Source organism: Acomys russatus, chromosome 8 (assembly GCF_903995435.1).
Source record: "Acomys russatus chromosome 8, mAcoRus1.1, whole genome shotgun sequence".
Taxonomy (NCBI): domain Eukaryota; kingdom Metazoa; phylum Chordata; class Mammalia; order Rodentia; family Muridae; genus Acomys; species Acomys russatus.
This window is the reverse complement of record NC_067144.1, coordinates 8,447,240-8,467,525: the sequence shown is the minus strand read 5'-3', so window position 1 is coordinate 8,467,525 and position 20,286 is coordinate 8,447,240. Positions and strand designations below refer to the sequence as shown.

The 20,286-nt window shown below is 46.5% G+C and overlaps 1 protein-coding gene across 2 annotated transcripts in view; it reads left to right on the top strand.

The window, feature by feature from the left end:
- Masp1 (MBL associated serine protease 1) overlaps nt 1–20,286 on the top strand; it is a 66,435-nt gene that overhangs the window by 27,926 nt on the left and 18,223 nt on the right. For both annotated transcript variants that reach the window (XM_051150782.1, XM_051150781.1), the window contains exons 5-10: nt 2,104–2,300; nt 7,741–7,888; nt 9,015–9,133; nt 10,094–10,172; nt 16,971–17,108; nt 18,720–18,794. In XM_051150782.1, coding sequence (XP_051006739.1) covers nt 2,104–2,300; nt 7,741–7,888; nt 9,015–9,133; nt 10,094–10,172; nt 16,971–17,108; nt 18,720–18,794 — 756 coding nt within the window. The remainder of the gene's footprint in view (nt 1–2,103; nt 2,301–7,740; nt 7,889–9,014; nt 9,134–10,093; nt 10,173–16,970; nt 17,109–18,719; nt 18,795–20,286) is intronic.

The window sequence follows — 20,286 nt, the reverse complement described above, 5'->3', positions numbered from 1 at the left end:
CTGTGAAAGACTGGTTTTCAAACTTGAGTGGAGAGTAAGAGAGAAAGACAGTGACATTGAACTCTGGTCTCTGTATCAGATGGACAGGTATGCACACCTGCATTTAGACACACACAGGGTGAGGCAGAGAGAAAGACAGACAGACAGACAGACAGACACAAAGAGACAGAGAGACAGAGACAGAGACAGAGACAAAGAAGTCAGAGGTACACACACATACCCTATAAATAGATGCTGCAGCACTAACCTGCCTAGGGGCCCCAGGTCCATTGTCAGAGGAGCATCTGAGAAGCTCTGAAGTTGAGCCATCTTTCCAGGGGTATAAAGTCTCCATACGGTTCTGTCTCCTCTCCTACTGCAAGTAGCCAACTTTGTTAAGTGAAACCTGGGTTTTTCCAGGCCGTTCTCTCTGAGCCATAAGTTCAACCAAAGCTTCCCTCTCCTCCTTTGTTTCTGTGGCCTCCTCTGTCCCTCTCTAACAGAGAGACACACAAACCAAAGGATGACAGAGGAGGAAAGAGGAATAAAGATGGCAAGACAGTGGCTCATTCCTTCTGTCGCTCTATCATCTTCTTCCATCGTGGCTTCTGCTTTGCCGGCTCAGGCTGGGGCAGAGATGGTGATCCAGGGGTATTCCTCAGGCCAGCTGGGTGACAGCCACGTGAGTGTTGACACCAAGCAAATGCTACCCTTATTATGCTTACATAAAGGAAGCTTGGTGGCAGTCTAGTCAGGCCTGAGCTGGTCTGGAGGAGAGACGAAGGCTTCCCTTACACAAGCGAAGGCCTATGGAGAAGCTCATGCCACGCAGGGAGAACAGATTCTAAAACGATCCGCAGGCATGGTACAGCTTAGGCCATTGGGAGCTGCCCATGATTTAGTGCCACCCAGAGTAAGCTCTGTGTCTGTGAGCCCACTCGGAGAGGGCTCCCTGGAGGAAGCCAAGGCTGCGGACAGACTAGAGTTCTTTGCTTCCTCCTTCGAAACTTGTTGAATGAAGCCGAATGGCTTCTGTAGAAATCCATCAGTATAAAGCAGTATCTTTAAAAAGGAATTTTTCTCAAAGAGAATTATTAAAGCTCGGGGTCACTTTTTCTCACCCTTTTTCACCCCAAGGACCATTTAAAAGAAAGCACTGCAGATATGCTGTGTATCTGTTTGTAACCCACATATCTGTCTGTGCGCTGTGAATAAGAGGAGGGGGATTTCCTCTCCCAAGAACCATTCCTACCCCTCAGGAGGATGAGACTTCTCCATGAGAACACTTGAGGCAGAAAAAGAAAATAGATGGGGATTCGAGAGGCCTCATTCTACAGTTCTTGTTGGAATTTCACATTGGTAATGCTGGCTGTTCTGAGCTACTGTTTCCTCATTTGCAAAAAGAACAGAATAAACAAAGCTCACGATGCATGGACACACCAGGCCTGGGAGGGGCTAGCCCAAGGACCGAGGTTGAGAAGCCTGTAACAGGCTCAGTCATGGCCAGGCTCCCAGGGAGCTGGATGTCGGATGTGGGGATGGGGGTGGGGGGCGGGTAGCAGAATCCTGGGGTATGCGGAGCTCGGTGTAATGCGGGACAAAGTTGGTTAAAGAGTATGTAACATGAAGGAACTGTGCAACCAATAGGAGAAAAGTCGGGGCCTAGGAATCAAGGGTGTGTGGGGAGGTTTAGTGGGGAGTGGAAGGGACTTTCCTTAGATGAGGACCAAGGGTGACTTTGAGCAGAGAAACTAAAGAAGTCTGGGCAAAGGAGGAAGCAAGGTCCAAAGAGCTCTACCTGCCCCCTTCATCTCCAAACTGTCCTTTTCTCAGAGTGACTGCCTACCTCTGCCAGAGGACCCCAGGGCAAGGGTCAGCATCCTGGGTGAACCCATTTGGAGAAGGCCTCAGAAAGTCTGCGCTCACGTCTTGACCGCAGATTTTCCCACAGGTGGCTGTGGATGAACCGTTACCCTCCATAGCGTTTTCCGTTTCTCAGTAAAATGGGGGTGCCTGCTCTGCCTGCCTCCTGGGAACCCTGGCAAGATTACACAGGGACAGAGAGCCAAGGGTTGGCTGTGTCTGTGTTGACTCTGTGCTATTTTCTCTGTTCGGTTTCCACAGTGGAGTGCAGTGGCAATCTCTTTACCCAGAGGACAGGTACAATCACCAGCCCCGATTACCCCAACCCGTACCCCAAGAGCTCTGAATGCTCCTACACCATCGATCTGGAAGAAGGCTTCATGATCAGCCTGCAGTTTGAGGACATTTTTGACATTGAAGACCATCCTGAGGTGCCCTGTCCCTATGACTACATTAAGGTAAGCATGCGATGGCTATTTGTTTTAAGGGTGCATTTTGGCTCGATTGGGGGGAAAAATCAATATTCTGGGCTTTGGGCTTTGGGCTTTTTATCTTCTCTGAGAAGAGGGAGCTAAGCCACTAGCTTCCCTCTATTGTTTTATAGAATAATAAATAATCCCTATTATTATTCCCATTATTATTTTAAATAATGTCATTATTTTAAATGATATCTTGGTTTCATCAGATCCAGACTGGGATTCCCCTCAATTTCAAATTGGCTTCCTGGACAGTAGGGTAATATGAGATAGAGGGTCACAGAGTCAAATCTGTGCTTTAGGAAGGTCCCCTGAGCCAGATTCAGCGTTGTGGACTGCACTCAGTACAGTCACATGGGCCTGTGCATTCATGCCATCTTAAACTTGATACGTTCTGAGCAAGGTGCTCAGGTTTTTGGGTTGTACTAGATCCCAGACATTGCACAGGTGGTTTAGTTTGAAGGAAGAGACTATTACAAAGGCAATAATGATGGAAGAAAATGTTCAAGGCCAACAACTATTCCATTTGCAGTTATTCTAATAGTATCTATCAAAAGCAAGGTGATCTAAACATGAGCTTTGGCTGGGATAGTGAGAGAACCCTTTCTCAGATGTGTGGGGAGAAAATCAGAAGTTCCTGGAGAGCCAGGTAAAGGGAAGCTGAATATCGGGTTCTAATTTAAGGGAAGATGCTGACCCTGAGAGAAACGAAGGCGCCATTGAATATGTAGACAGGTGCTTGTGTAAGGATGTTGAGCTGTTCAAGAGAACAAAAGACATGGGAACTAGAAGACAGAGGGGTCAGGGCCATTGATGATGTCAGGAAGGGAAGTCTGAAAGGGAGCTGTCAGCAGCAGCAGAATCAGAGAAACCTAGTAACTGCTGTGAGAAAGCCCAACAACTTAATGAATCAGAGCGTCTGGCTGCAGATGGCACAGCAGGAAACACAGGGCACGTATGTGTTGCGGCAGAGTATGGTGCTCTCAACCTAGCAGCTTGCAACAACTCTTACTGCATGCTTTGGTAGACCAGAAGTTCCAATCAGCTCTATCAGCTCTCTGCTTAGGGCCTCATGGGATGGAAATCAAGATGTCAATTTGATGACACTCTTGCCGTGAGGTTCTGGGAAACAAACCACTTCCATGATCATCTGAGCTGGTGGCAGAACTTTATTCCTGGCTTTTGATGGACTCGGGTCCCATAACTGGTGCCAGAAACTGCTCTCACTTTCTTGTGTACTGCTCTCTGAGGAGTCCCTCTCGTCAGCCTCGTGAAACCCAAACTACAGTAAAGGAAGCCACAGCCCTAGTAAAGGGGCATCCAGAAGTATGGGAACAAGTCCTTGCTGAACATCTGACAGAGGATTGATGTCTAAAATATACAAAGAACTCAAAAAACTAAACACACACACACACACACACACACACACACACACACCATCGCCACCACCACCACCACCAACAACAACAACCCAACTTTTTAAAAAATGGAGCAGAATAGAGAACTTTCTAAGGAAGAAATACAATCTAAAACAACTTTTTAAAGTGTTCAATACCTTTGACACATTTGAGAAAGGCAAATTAAAATTACTTCGATATCTTATCTTGCCACAGTCAGAATGGCTAACAGAAAACAAGTAACAAAAATTGCTGTGAGGTTGTGATGAAAGAGGAGCCACTGTTCACCATTAGTGGGAGTGAAAATTGACGTAGCCAAATGAAACCCAGTGTAGAGCATTGTTCTCAACCTGTGGGTCTCAACCTCGTTTGGGGGTGGGCAGGCAAGGGATCTTTCAGTGGGGCCCACCTAAGACCAAGGGAAAACACAGAGATTTACATTACAGTTCATAACAGTAGCAAAATTACTGTTAGGAAGTAGCAACAAAAATAATTTTGTGGTTTGGGAATCACCATAACACAAGGAACTATATTCAAGCATTAAAAAGGTTGAGAACTCTGTTTACCTGCCTTTGGATCCCTTTCTCCCAGCTGGGTTGTCTTGTCTGGCCTCAGTGGGAGAGGATGCACTTGGTCCTGTTGCAACTTGATGTGTCAGGGCTGGTTGGTACCCATAGGGGGCCTCCCATTCTCTAAGGAGGAAAGAGGGGAATGGGAAAAGGGAATGGAAGGGTGGGGCTGAGAGGAGAAGAGGGGGAGGGGCTGTGATCAGGATGGGAAGTGAATAAACAAACAAACAAATAAATAAATAAATGAGGGATAGAGAACCACTAGCATTGAGGTTCCTCAAGAAATCAAACGACTCTATGACACAGCTGTATCACTCACTGGTATCCGTTCAAAGGATTCAATATCCTACCGTAGCGATAACTGATCAAGTTCATTGTTGCTCTATTCACAACAGCTGGGACACGGAACAAGCCTCGATGTCCATCCACCAATGAATGGATAATAAAAATGTGGTACATACATATATATATATACAATGGAATTCTATTCAGCTATAAAAAAGGATGAAATTATTAAAATTTCAAGTAAATAGATGGAACTGGGAGATAATCATTTAGTGAAGTAACCCAGTCTTGGAACACCAAGTATTACATTTTTCCTCTCATGTGTGGATGCTAGCTTAGAATGTTTAGATTATGTGTGATTACTTCGGAGTAAGTGTAGAAGCCAGGACACTAGAAAGAGGCCCTAGCAGGGTGAGACGATCTTAAGGGAGGCAGATAATAAAAGACAGAAGAAATAATTAACACTAAAGACGTTTGAAAGAGCCATATTAAAATATACTATTTTAGAGGCTTTGTTTTATGTATTTATTTATTACTTTTCATTTATTCATTTATTTTACACACAAGAGTTTAAATGGAGTTGCCCAAATAGGGGGATTATGGTCCTTTCAGAAGCCATAGTTATCAAACAGAAAAGTGAAGAATACCACCCTTCAAGTTGTTAGTCTGATCCCGGAGAACCCTGATGACCCAAATAGGCTGTTGTCACTTGTTCTTCGCTGCCCATCAGGACGAAATGATAAGACCCTATTGCTAAAGACACCAAACACTTGAGTCACGGGGCATGGAGAAGTCAGTCTGGTCCTGACCTGGAACCTTCTTTCTTGTCAGCTAGCTTTCATGGTGCCATAGAGGCTGCTGAGGGAGAACAGTCACCAACAGTCATATGCAGATATTAGCTTTGTGATCTATAACTATTCTTTTAAGATATGCCCTTGGGTGCAGTAGTGGCATACAGGTTAACAGGGTGACCAACTGCTCACACCACAGGACAATACATATGCCTTGCCCTGTAAATTTGGCAAAGACCTTTTGCCTGGGAGGGTCATAGACCTCAGGAAAGAACTCACTGCTATCATTTTGTTAAATGGATATACTATCAAACCACCTTCTAAATACTTATCTCTGTGCCCATAGATTAGTGAAGCTCTCAAGCTGTATCAGAGAAGCTTCTTTTTTTACAATGGGCTATGATTACTACAGAGACTCACATCTGGCCAGTGTGCAGAAAATGAGCAATGGTGCTCCGGACTAAATGGTCATCTACATCACACCCCTCCCTACATAGGTCAAGGAACACTGTATACAAAGAGGAGGAAAGATTGTGAGAATAGACATGTGGATGGACGGCTGCAAAACAGTGTCTTCTGGACACTACTGGGCTGCTTCACTCACGAACTCAAGGCAGCTGTAGTTGCTTCCGCGAGACTTGTATAAGATCGAGCCAGTCAGAAGCTCAGCATAGGTGAGGAAGGGATCACAAATTCCCAGTCCTAGCTGAGGAGCTTTGGCAGCGAAAGCTACTAAGACAGAATGCATTTTCTTTGGGGAAGTGGTCCCTGGTAGGTTGCAGATGCTCCACTGGATGGCCCCGCGACAATGCACAGATGGATGGCCCTGACTAGACTCAGTGGATTATGGAAAGAAAGCATTGATCGTGTTGGAGAAGAGACGGTGGAGCCAGGGTGGGGTCATAGGGAATGTGAGGGGTAATTATAACCAAGACGCACTGTATATATGGGGGATCCTCAAAGAATGAAAAATACTCTCAAAGTTGTTCTAATGACAAAGAAACACTGAGGGAGAAGGGCTTGCTGACTGTCTTGGGGTATAACGCATTGTGCTTCAGAAGCCCAGCGTGAGATCCATATCAAGGTACTGAATGTCTTGAAGTACTCTTTCCTCTGTCCCCTGCGAAATGATGTCACTCAGGATTATAGACATTACCGACTGCTCAAAATGGAGTCCTGGTTCTCAGAGATATAAGGAGAGGGGTTAAGTGCAGAGTACTGAGAGCTGGGTGGTCTGAATCAGGCAGTGGTACCTAAGGCCAGCTCCCCTGCTCTGCTGCCTCCGTTATATAGAATCCAGACGCTATTCCCTCCGCCCTGCTCATCTGCAACTTTCCCAGCTGGTGCTCTTGCTTTGTTCTTGCTCCTGCATCATCTGTTTCCCCACAGCACAGAGGGTTGCAGCAAGGTTATCGGACCAAGGCTGGACACGGAATTAAGCTAAAAATCCTCAACAAAATGAGATCCTTGCCAGTCTGTCCAGCCTCATGTCCTAGCACTCCCTCTGTTACAGTCACAATGAATTCTCCTGCTCTTCAAGCCTGCCAAGATTTCCCCACCTTTGACCTTGCTTTTTACATATGCTAAGGATTTTTTTTTTTTTTGCCTGAAAAGGGGTATTGTATTTTCTTCTACTCATTCTATATGTCAGACCTAATGTCACTTTATCATAGGGTCTTCCTAATCCTAACAACCTAAAGTTGTCAGTTACTAGGTTTCTATTACACAAATGATGACTTCTATAGATTATATAGTTTTGTATGTATATAATATACACTTTAACGACGAATTATAAAATATGGCACATGTTCCTTCTACATATATATGTATATATTATATATATGTGCTTATAATTATTTTGTTTATTTATTGTCAGCCACCCCAGTAAACTACAGATTCTTTGAGAGTGGGAACCTCTCTCCTACTTTGTGTACTGTTCAAGACTGCCCACCAAATGTTTATCTTTAATCCCACAATTATTAACTTGCCTTGTTAACTCCAAAGGCCACTGAAATTATGACAAAAAAAAATGGACATAAAGCCATTTGGTAATTGGTAAGTCTACCAAAAAAAAAAAAAAAAAAAAACCAGGAACGTATACTATGTATACTATAGATTCCCATTAGGACTTCCAGAAACCCCCAGCACTCATTTGCCTGCAGCAGGATGTGCACCACTCAGATGTGACTTCTTCTTCTTCTTCTTCTTCTTCTTCTTCTTCTTCTTCTTCTTCTTCTTCTTCTTCTTCTTCTTCTTCTCCTCCTCCTCCTCCTCCTCCTCCTCCTCCTCTTTCTTCTTCCTCTTCTTTCTCTCTCTCTCTCTCTCTCTCTCTCTCTCTCTCTCTCTCTCTCTCTCTCTCTCTCCTCTTCTCTTCTCTTAGATTAAAACTGGTCCAAAAGTCTGGGGGCCCTTCTGTGGAGAGAAAGCCCCGGAACCACTCAGCACCCAGAGCCACAGTATCCAGATCCTATTCCGCAGCGACAACTCAGGGGAGAACCGAGGCTGGAGGCTCTCCTACAGGGCAGCAGGTAACGGCCCCTCCTTCCCCAGTCACACAAAGAGGGTTGTTGAGGAAGGAAGGATGTAGGTTCAAGCTAGAAAGCCAGTTCCCCTCTGGGGACCTAGTAGGACTCTGGCTGAGAAACTGGAAACCAAGATGCAGCTTCTGGCTGAGTTTCCCACCCAAAAGGAGGGACGACACCAGAGAGATTGGATTTACGCTCAAGGGTGGTTATGCTGAGGCACCATCTGAAACAATCTGTTCCTTTTCTCCCCTCACATGAGATTCAGCAGGCTGAGAGGACATCCCAACCCTGGCTGTGTCCTGGTGTGGGACTAGAGCTTGTAGCCTGGAGCTCTGGAGAGCTGAAGGTTTCACTGTTGAGATCTGTGTCTACATAGGCCCCCAGCTTGGCACAGCCTACAGCCCTCATTCCTGGTGTTCCATGGGAGCTTGTCCTCCCACAAAACCCAAAGGGACTTATATGTCTCAATACATCTGTAATAACTCAAGGAAAAAGAGGATAGACACCAGCTGGGAGCAACAAACCATCTTCACAGGGCCAGGAAGCCTGGCTCTGCCTGCATTGTCACATCCAGGGCATCCTGGGGAGAGATGTGACAAGAAATTAACAAAAGGTTTGTCCCTGAGTGAGAGTCATGGCTAGGCAAAGTGCTGAGGTTCTTGTCAGGATCAGCCTTCTGATGAGGAACAGAGGCATCTGACCATAATCCCTTAGTGTCTTGGGATCTGCCTGTGTGACTACCATCATCCTGGGTGGCCAGTGAGTGAAAAATGCCACTGCACAAATTTCAACTGAATAGGAAGACCTTGCCTATTTAATCCGGGGTATCCACAAGTACAGGCCTGGGGTGGAGGCGGGGGTCACCATTGATGTGGGACAATGGCCTTTAATGGTCCTCCAATCTGAGTGTTGGTGAAAGTATTTGGCCGACTCCTTCATGTTCGAAATGAAGAGATGGAAGGCCACGTTAGAAAAGTCACTCACTCCTGTTTTCAAAAAACTTGTGTCTAGACTCGGAGTCCTGTTGTTTCCACCTCATTTCCGGCCTTGCTTCCTTCGGGCAGGCCCTTGGCTGTCGGGGGTTTTCTTGTCTTTCTCACCTGCTACCTTTTCATTTGCTTCCTGCCAGGAAATGAGTGCCCAAAGCTACAACCTCCTGCCTATGGGAAAATGGAGCCCTTGCAAGCCGTGTATTCCTTCAAAGACCAAGTGCTCATCAGTTGTGACACAGGCTACAAAGTGCTCAAGGTGCAGAACCCTGCCTGGAAAGTGGAGTGAGTGGGCCGGGAAAAACTCTGCTAAGGCGCGTAGGAGCTGCCAAACTGCCAGCGCAGTATCTCCCAGTATCTCCCAGCATCTCCTTAAAGCTTCTCCAAACCGGCAGGGACTTAAAATTATGCATTTCAGTCACTTCTCACTGCGGGACATGGCACGAAAGTTGTTCATTGGGGCATGAACATTTAAATTTAAATATGAGGCCATATGGCTCTTTAATTAGGGGGACGAGAAACTTACCAAAGCTCGTCAGAGGTGGGGCGGGATGGTGCTGAAAAGGAAGCAGGGGTTTAAAAAGTGGCAGATGCGCACTCCTCTCGTCGCCCCTCCCCCAAAGCGGTGGTCCACCTACGCCACCTTTCAGAACAGCAGGAGTAAGAATGCGCAGTTCCAACTTGTGGAGTTTTGGGGCCCGGAACCAGTGGTTGGTGTTTTAACGTTCCCTTGGTGAGCCCAAAGTACAACCAAGGTAGAATCCCACTGCTCTGGAGGAGCTGTCACCCCCATGCCTATCCCGCGCCAGGAAGAGGCCAGATCAGCCCAGCAGCATCACCTGGGAGCTTGTTAAAACTATCTCTCCTTGGGTAGGTAGGTCAGACATACTGAAGTGGAGTTTTGGTGGCAGGGACCAGCCGTCCGTCTCTGCTAGGGTGATGCTGACTGCTTGCTCTAGTTGGAGAACCATTGCCCTAAAACTAGAGTCAAAACTATAGTGGGTTTTTTTCCCCTCTAGGCAATTGCGCATGCCCAGAGTTTAAGTGGGGGAGGTAGCAAAGTGAGCATCTGTCTCTCTTCCTTTGGGCAAGTTTGGGCAAGTCATGGTGGGAATTGCCAGTTGAAAATAGCCAGGCTTGAAGTTTGAGTTATCTTGGTCAGGAAATATGTGCTAATGTACTCCCTCCTTCTTCCCACGCCCTTCTGGCTTCTTTTCAGGATAATGAGGTAATGGACACATTCCAAATCGAGTGTCTGAAGGACGGTACATGGAGTAACAAGGTTCCTACCTGTAAAAGTAAGAAACCCGAATGGATTCACTCCAGTGTCACATTTCCTCATGGCGGGGTTGCAGCAAATGACCGTGCTGGCTTTAAAGCTTTGCGGGCGCTCTCTAAAAAGGGGTGGGCAGGAAGCGATAACCGTAGAGGAACTGGACGGATAATAAGAGCCCAGATTTTGGAATCACACGCATGCACGTGCACACACACACACACGCGCACACACACACACAAGCACGGGGGGGGGGGGCGCGAGCGCATGCACACTTTTTGGTGGCCTTTGGTTTACTTTCTGAATACGAATCCTTCCCATCCCCCCTCCCCACCTTGAAGACAGGGTGCAACGTATAGTCAAGGAATACAAGTATAGCTCAACGTCCAAAACGAGCTCAAGCTCAGGAATTGCCAGTTTGGCACTGATGCCCAGAGCTGATCATTCTCCCACTAAGTCTCCTTCTGGGTCAGCTGATGACTTAGGGTGGGGGGGGGGGCGGGGAGTGTCAGCACAGAGGACCTGTATGAAGTAGAGGGCACTAACTCAGGTGACCCAGAGTTCTCGCCTTGTGCACCCCTCCTTCCCTTCCTGACTCTGCAGCTGTGTACAGCAACAGCGGTAGCGGCGGAGTCAGGGAGGGAAGGAGGGCCGCAGACTTGCTTTAGAATGGAGGATAAGAAATGAAGATATTGTAGGCAGTTCCATCAATTCTCTTTCCCCTTTGAGCTCTGTCCCTTTCTTCTCTAAATAGTTCCCATGCAGCATTCAGGGCAGATCTGTCCCTTCTGTGCCCAAGGAATCCTGGCAGGAGGGCTCCCTGGAGGCAAACCCCAGGCAGCACTTAAGATGTGCTTGTTTTCTTTTTCATATGGTGATGGGCTGTGGTCAGGGCCCTGAGGGGCGGGGGGGGAAGGTTGTCCCTTCATAGCTTCAGTAATAAGTTTAGCACTTACTGGATGCCAATGCTGAGTTCTGGAGACAATTCAGATGGAAAAGACAAGGTCTAACCCCGAGGGCCACATGCTCCTCCAGTAGGTGGCCCAGTGTGCAGTGTGACTGGGTTCTGAGCTAGGATCCAGGGTAAAGCGAGGATTGTTCTGATGATTAGTGGAGGCTTTGGTGTTCAGGACAGAACTGGACTCTGTAGTCAGGAAGCTACGGCTTTCAATGCACATTCTAGCAGTTGGGCGTGCCTAGGCATTTTGGCTCATAGTCTTTTGGCCTTATCCTCACTGGCGAAGACTGTGGTGATAACTACGTGGGTTCTTATACTCGCCATGCCTGTAGAGAGACAGAAATATATTCAAGTGAACTAAATGCTTAATTATACTCAGCCCATCCCCAACAGTGGCCAGGGCCTTAGTATCTCTGCTTCATAGTTTTGGAATAAAGAAAGTGCTGTTAATGCCTTTCCCTAGTAAAACATATGGGTTATTATAATGGGCAGAGTAAGACACTACCACATCAAATAGTATTGTTTTATGTGACCTATGCTAGAAAGTTTCAGGACATCATATTCTTTTATACTGAAAACGTGACCCAGTTCATTTGCATTAAGCTAGATCAGGACTGACGCCAGCATCTCTGAGCATCTGTGCATACCTTGTACACTGCTAGGTCCTAGGGAAGACATACAGGTAAGACTGAGTGTGCAGGGAGTGGCCAGAGACAGACAGGAAGTGGGGAAGGTGTGACTAAGGAGTATGCGGCAGAGAAGGTGGGGATGCAGGTCCCATGGCAGAATGACAACCAGCACAAGGCCCTGGATGCAGTCCCCAGCCTCAGATAAACCAGACGCAGTGGCACTTGCTTGTAACCCACATTCAGGAGATGGAGAGCAGAGACAGGAAGATTACAAATGAAAGGTCATCTTCAGTTACATAGTGAGTTCAAGGCCGACCTAGTCCACGTGATACCCTGTCTCAAAAGAGAAAAAAAGAAAAGAAAAAAAGGAAGGAAGGAAAGAAGAAGAGGAAAGGGGGAAATTATAAGAATGTATGAAAGAGCAGGAAGTGGGAATTTTGGGCTGCTGTCCTGGCCCTACTTCCACTTCGTGGTGACAAGTCCTGCTATACTCTGAATGCCATCTGTCAGCTAAGCACTTGGGCCAGATGAATGCAAAGCTCCCAGCCAGGGGCAGAATTTTATCTTCCCCAGGAGCCAGGATGTAAGACTATGTAAATGCTCAGAGTGGTACAAATTCAGCAGTCCCAAACTGTCCTCCACACTGGCTGTGCTTAAACCGCGTCCTCCGTCGGCTCTAGTAGAACGGTTTCTGTGTTTCCTGCATGAACTTATTTCTGCTTCGCTTGCTAACTTTTCTTTCTCTTCCTTTTCTCCCCCCTCCCACCCCTGCCCCTCTCTTTCTCCCTCTCCCTCTCTCTGCTTTCTTCCTTGGTCTCCTGATCCTACTTTGACTTCACCATGGTGACAGAAAGCGAGATCAATTTGGAGAACGAGCTCCAGTCAGAACAAATGACAGAGTGAATGACAGTGACGCGAGAACCACACACAGTGCAGACATCCGGGGATGGATCACTTGCCGAGACCCCCCTCAGTCCCACACAGAGTTACCCCACCCTGCCCCACCAACACTCCATTGCCCACTTCAGTGTGGGTTAGAACGGATGCTGAGCAAGGTGGAGCGGCCTCATCAGCAGAAAGTGCTGCCTGCCCTGACAACAAATTCTCTCTCTTGACGGTTTACTCACCATACAAACTTACTCCAAAAAGCAATGAAAAGACAATGGGTGATTATTTTTTTGATCTCTGAGTGAACTGTACTCTTCTCAAAGGAAAACATGTCCTTGGGTCAAAAACCACAAATGTAATATACACTCACGTGACCTAGATCAACATGGGTCCTGGCTAGTGATCCACTTATACTGTAAGTTTAAATGAGTCAGGATGCCAACTACTTAGTGACTTTTCAGACTTTTGCCTTCTGCTACCTTCTTAACAATGATGGGTTTTTTAAATGAATAATAACACAGCGTGTGGATTTTTGAGAACCTGGCTGTTTTCTCATTCAGAACGTGTATTTCCTATCCATACCTTTTGTGTTGAAGTTCTAGTGTCTGAGGTTCTTTACTACCAGGGCTTACACATTTTGTGTTTCTTAAAGCTCACTATTAAAAACCTGAAAGAAACGACCAGCACATCTGGAGGCAGCGGTCCTCAGCTTTGGGTCATGGCTATAACTGGGTCATGAATGATGGTGAGGAAAGGGCTGAAGAAGAGCAGCCTGCGTGCTGGCGTTTTACAAGGCAATGCTGCCTTGAGCCCACACACCAGAGGTCTCACTTCTTTAGGTGGCTGCTTAGTGAGTGCAGAATCCTTCAAGGGTGGGTGGTGAGCAGACTGGAGACTGAGGTACTGTCTTGGAGTAAAGACGCCCTTGAGAGAGGAGATGGGATGGCCACCAAAGACAAATATCGTCTGGGTACATGCATGTTTGGCCAGGCCACAAAGTATTGATAGCCATTATGTACAAGGTGATAGAGGGACTCACAACTTAAGAGGAAGATTTGACGTATGTGCAAACAATTGTAATAACAAACAACATAAGGTGTGCACCACCTGAGAGACTTGAATAAAGATTGTTAGGACAAGAGAGCATGACCTGTCCAGTTGGCAGGGCAACAAACACTTCAGGAAGAAGCAGTGTTTGGTCAAGGCTTTGTGAGGAAAGGTATGGAAACAAAGCGGCCTAGGCAATGCCTGTAAGACGGAAGTGGCACTGTGGAGAGTCAGATGATGTGGAGTGCACGTGCACCAAGGGAAAGAGAATGAGGGCAGGAAGGTCATGGGGCGTAATTCTTGGTCCTGAGTACTGGGGTCAAGTGCTTAGGCATGGCTCTCTAAGAAGGCCTTGAATTACAAAAAAAAGCACATTTAGAGCTGAGGCCAAGACAGGTGTATTGGAAGAAACAAATGGCAGCAAAAAATGGCCAGAGACACAAGATATGGGACAGTACAGCTCATACCAGAGAGTGAGTGGAAAGCAGGGCGGGCTGAGGAAAGGGAGAAGAGGAAAGGAGAAGGGAAGAACATTCTGACTCCAGGGTGTAGCAGTGGCCAAGGGCAAATAGAACAAGGTGAAATGCTTACTCAGCCAGCTGGGGACAGTTTCTGCCGTGCACTGATTGTGTCATGCAAGAGGCCTTAGTACTCTTGGGAAGTCGTCTCCTCTCAAAGGGACATGACTTTCTCCCTGTCATTCTGCACATGGGGAGAAGAGGCTGCTTCCTCCACACTGACTACCATCAAGCTGATGTGGCCCTCTGTTTTCTGTTTGTCAGTTTCTCAGTTTCTCCCTCTCTCTCTCTCTCTCTCTCTCTCTCTCTCTCTCTCTCTCTCTCTCTCTCTCTCTCTCTCTCTCTCTCTCGTAGCCATGTCAGTGGGCAGGGTTACATATCTGGGGCAATGTGAAAGTGTGCCCACTATTTAGAAAATATCTCCTGCTAACACCAACCATTCAAGCACAAGGGAGGGGTCATGTGGGTTACTGAAGCCAAAGAACTTCCAGAAGGCTCAGGGGGACAACAGTAGTACCAGTATTCAGGTATCCATCAAAGGGATTTCCTGAAGGTAGAAGAATATCTGCTTCTAGTCTCAGCAGCAGAATACATTTCAATCTACTTAAGGCTTTAAGTAGCAATTACTATCTTTTATTATCCCAGTCTTAACCTTCACATTAGGGGTAGGGGTAGGAGTAGAGGTAGGGGTAGGTTAGTGTTAACATTAAGGTGAGGGTGAGGGTTAGGTTAGAGTGAGGGCTAGGATTAGGTTAGGGTTAGGATTAGGTTTAGGTTAGAGTTAGGGTTAGGATTAGGTTAAGGTTAGGATTAGGATAAAGTTAGGGTTAGGTTAGGGTTAGGATTAGGTTAAGGTTAGGATTAGGATAAAGTTAAGGTTAGGTTAGGGTTAGGATGAGGTTAGGATTAGGGTTAGGACAAAGTTAGGGTTAGGTTAGGGTTAGGGTTAGGATGAGGTTAGGATTAGGATAAGGTTAGGGTTAGGATTAGGTTAGGGTTAGGCTAGGATTAGGGTTAGCGTTAGAATTAGGTCTAGGGTTAAGGTTATAATTAGGGTTAGGGTTAGGGTTGATATTAGGTTAGGTTTAGGATTGGGTTAGGATTAGAGTTAGGGTTATGGTTAGGGTTAGTTTAGGCTTAGGGGTGAGATTAGGTTAGGTTTTGGATTAGGTTGGAGTTACGGTTAGGGGTTAGGATTAGGTTAGTGTTAGGATTATGGTTATGGTTATGGTTAGGGTTAGGGTTAGGGTTAGGGTTAGGCCTTAGGATTAGTTTAGTTTACTGTATAAACTACAAGTGTATCTATATCTATATTCTGGGTATCAATACAAATGAAATGATTTATTGCGGGTGGCAGGGCTGAAGGCCAGGACCCTTTTGGGTAAGAAGTCCTCACATGAACTTCCTTCCTTCACCCTCCTTCTTCTCATCTGGAAGGTTCTGGAATCATGCAAATTGCAAATTAGGTAACTAGTCAATCTAAAAGGTGAGTTTTGAAATCCTGGGTTAAAAAATCCAATAACTGGCACCCTGAGGTTAACTGCCTCACTCCATTTCTCAAGGGGTTGGGTAAACTTGTGGAGGAGGTGGAACTTTGGAAATTCTGCCAGAACTCCGGAAGTATCAGCAATGTCCATGTCAGCCAGGGAATGTTTGCTATTTAACGGGAAAACAGAAGCCTGGGAACAGCTAGTACCTGCTACTGCAAGAACATTGAATTCAAGGTCAGGTTCTTGCTCTGACAATGATTCCCTAGGTAACCTCAGACCACTTGAGTCCTCCTGCTGAGCTTATCTCTAACATAAAGAGGCAAATATGCACGCTCTGCCTCTGTTTCCTTTCCAATGGTGGAATTTCATGTTTCTCCAACTGTCGCATAGACTGTTATATGTACGATTGCTGTTTCCTTAAAACACACCTTTCCTAATGGAACTCCTTGAAAAGGATTCAATAGATTGAGTCCTTGGCCTCTGATGCTGCAGCCATTAACAGATGTCCTGACCGGACTGACTCATGTCGGCATCCACCCAGGATAGCAACTCGCCTAGGACGTGGCTAGACAGTCAAGCTAACTAAAGTCCATCCTAAAGAGAAGGCATCTGTGGTCATGTCCTTTACAGCCCCAGTGTCCAGCCATTATTAAAGGAGAAAAATGAACATGTGAATACTGGAAATTCTCCCTGCATTCTGTGGGCAGATGAGCTGCCCATACAGCAGGGTGGGGCTGTACACTCACGTAGGAACTGGAGTTTCTTTGTTTGTGTGGGTTTGTTATTTTAGTACTGAGCTCTAATGTGAGCAAATTAAATGTTCTTATTCAGCCTGTGGTTGAGACTGAAAAAAATGGAAGATTTTTTTTTGTTTTGTTTTTTTTGTTTTTGTTTTTGTTCAGGTCAGCCAGAATTTTCTCACTGAGCCATGGGCTTTATTCCTGGGCAACGGAAGCAAAATAAACTCGAAATCCAAGAAAGGGGCTGTGGTGGGGGGAGAAGCTTTGGTCTCCAAAAATCTCTGCAGGCCTGCCCTGAAATTGATGCCAGGGCAGGTAAGTTGCCTGTGTGGTAGATATCGTAATACTATAGTGGAGAAATGCCAGAAAAAAGGAGATGGCAGCTTGACAGGTGATGCGGTGCACAGTTGCAAGGGTGCGAGTTGGGTAGGCTATGTTCCCTCTCTCCGGAGTCGTGTGTTGCGTATCGACTGTACCTCTAGGGAAGACAGATGCTCTGGTGACCCTGCGAGGAAGAACAAAGGTCAGCTAAGAGGTCTCGCTTCTCTCTCAGTTGTAGACTGTGGAGTCCCAGCAGGGCTGAAACACGGGCTGGTGACCTTCTCCACACCAAACAACCTCACTACATACCAATCTGAAATAAGATACTCCTGCCAGCAGCCCTATTACAAGATGCTTCACAATACCACAGGTAAGTCCTCCACACTAGTGGGTGGCACCACACACCTTCTGGGCCTCAGGGCGCAGAAGGGAAGAGCTCCAGGAGGAGGGGCGCCTCTACATGGGCAAAGCCTTACAATACAAAGTGTTCTCCCATAAAGCATAGAATTTGACCTTTGCCCCCTATACACTCAAGCGGATAGGTCCATTTTGACACACCAAATAGGCCCAAGACCAAAGCCAAGATGTTTTTCCTTTGGACTTGAAATTCTGGAAAAAAAAAAAATATATATATATATATATATATATATAGTAAATGTGGAGCCTTGTTGATGGAGCATAAAAGATGTACACTTCTCAAAATTAAGAGAAGAACTGAGACTCTCAAGGAAGCCTAGACTCTCCCAAAATAAGGTCCTCCATGTGTCTGAGGCAGAGCTAGGATTTCTAGAAAATGGCTGCTCTGGCTGACCCCACCGTCTTCTGTCTCCTGTTTGGACTGACCAGACCGAAGCCACTCAGTAGGGCTGTAGTAGCTCCGTAGGGCTTCTTTCAGAGGCATTTTCTTACGTCTCACCCAGGTGAACTGGGAGAGCAGGGAGCAGATGACCCATCTCAGCAGCAAGTCCAAAACGTCCCAAAATGCAGCCATAGTTGGTACTGCCCAGGCCTCTCTACAACTTCTGGCCAAGACTCCTGGCTTCCCCTGGAGTCAGGTAGCAGCATGTAGGTTGAGGGTAAAAGCCATGCAACAGCCAGTCCTTCTGTCACAGTGAAGGTGTGGGAGGAAAAACAATGAAAAAAGTGCCCCACTTCTCCTGCAAGTGAAGCCTTGTGAACTCAAACCATTAAGACTCTCAGAGACCCTCATGGTCTCCTTGTGGAGACAAGTAAGCCTACCCTCTGCATATGAGCTCTGAAAACAGTTCCTTGGTTTTTTTATATCTGCAAATCTTGCCTTCAAGTAAGAGAACATGCTATAGGTCACAAGGCTATCGTCCGGCCCCACGCTGGGCACTGGACACAGATGTGGCTTATTAAAGAGCTTAAAGAAGGGAGAGAAAGGCATGTGCTCTGCACAGAGCTTTGTGGACAGTTCTATGACCCACGAGAAGGAGACACTTGCCGTGGCCCAGGAGAGGAGTGTAGGCAAAGGCACAGACTACCCTCAGGCAGGCAAAGTTAGACTACAAGGGCCTATGGGACCACACTGAAGAGCATGGTGTTTGTTTCTGAGTACAGTAATTCTGAGCTGAAGGGAAAGATACGTTAGGTTGCAGAGATGACTGGCTCGGAGAACGTGATAGCAGAGAGACCACAAAAAAAGCTATAATGTGGAGCTGGAGAGATGGCTCAGTGGTCAAGAACACTGGCTGCTCTTCCAAAGGTCCTGGGTTCAATTCCCAGCAACCACATGGCGGCTCACAGCGATCTATAATGTGATCTGGTGCCCTCTTCTGGCATGCAGGTGTATGTGCAGGCAGAACATTGTCTACATAAAGCAAATAAATAAATCTTTAAAAAAAAAAAAAAAAAAAAAGCTACAGTGATCCACATTAGAGCAACTGAGAACCCAGACCTGTTTCCTGGGAGTTTCTGTTAATTATTTTCTTTCTCCTCTCCCACCTTTTTACTCCCAAAGGTGTATATAGGTGTTCTGCTCATGGAGCCTGGACAAATGAAGTGCTCAAGAGAAGCCTGCCCACCTGCCTTCCAGGTACCTCACCCCACCAGTCACAGCCTCCCACCCAAGCTCTATTAATGTGAAGCAGAGATGGAAATGTTTTGCTTGCGAAGTGATGTCATCAGAAGGTTAGAGGTCAGAAAAGTCTAGCTGGCCACTTCTCAAACTAACCAGTGTCTTTACCCGGCCTACTTTAAAATCCCAGACACTCTCCTACCTCTTTGCTGTTCAGCTCCTATCCTTTCCCACTAGATTTCTCATTCAAAACGACTTGCGTGTGCCCCTGGTGTTCTGCTAGGGGAAATCAAGAAAATGGACGCTCTGTCCTTGCACACACCAGGCCCCAGAGAAGACGTCGGTGTAAGACTGGTGACTATAATGTTCTGGTGAACCCAAAAGGAGTTGTGTGCATAGACAGTTTTGATTCTGCCTCCTCTGTGTTTCATCAACTGGCCCCACTTTAAAGTGAAAAGAGGATTTTGTGGTAACAAGGGTGTTAGAACGCAGATAGACGTTGGAGAGTTTGATTTGGCATTAAAAGCATAGATGGTTTCCTTGCACTCTCCATGCATCCATGTACGATTAGAAAGTTAGAGCCCCAGGTCATACACTGCACGGTTAAGTACAACCCACAGAAATTAACTTTAATATATACAGTGCCGTAGTTTATGCATCTCCAATGTCCCACCACAGGTGCTCCGGGCCTTCTAGAAAGGGCAAGGAAAGGCCCATGCTCGTGCAGGAATTGGGGAGGTGGACACCAGGAAGGACTGACAAGGAGAAACAAGAAAGTGTAGCCATGCCATTCATGCTTAGCAATTTCACTCGTCTCAATTTGGCTTAGCCACAAGCACATTCAAGAACTCAAAGTGGCAAGGGCTTTAAAAAAAAAAAGGAGTAGAATAGTGGGTCTGTGGCAAGCCAGTGGTTCAGATGTCAACATTTCCTAAAAGATTATGTGGCCAAAAAAACTAAAATCAGTTCCCCTCCTGGAAAGCCGCAAGGCAATGTCTGGATGGGGAACATGTGCCAGGGTGGGTGCTGAGAGCCTGGGTCCCGGACTGATGCTTCCAGATGTGGTCTCCCGGAAGTGATGGTGTTGTCTGGGGCTGGGAGTCCATGCCTAAGAAGTGAGTGAGCAAGACCAAGACACGACTCATATTTTGTGGTTCTTAATGGTCATCCGCCTCACTCGGTAAAGAACAGCTTGGACACACTGAGTCATGAGATTCTTTTAACACGCAGAGTTTGGCAGAACCATAAGGGATCATTGGACCACACTGGAACTTTTTAAATTCTTTCCTTCTGAAAGCCTGAGTAGCAAGCCAGAACGGACAAACCCATTTCATCCAGCATCACAATGTCTACCCTTCTGGGGCCGAGGGGTATATATAAGCAGATGGGATTCACGCTCTTTATTTTTCTGACATGAAAACTAAGGACCAGGATGGTGTGGTGACATCTGCAAGGCCACGTTTAGTGTAGGGCCTGAACCAGAAGATAACTCAGAACATGGCTGTCTGCA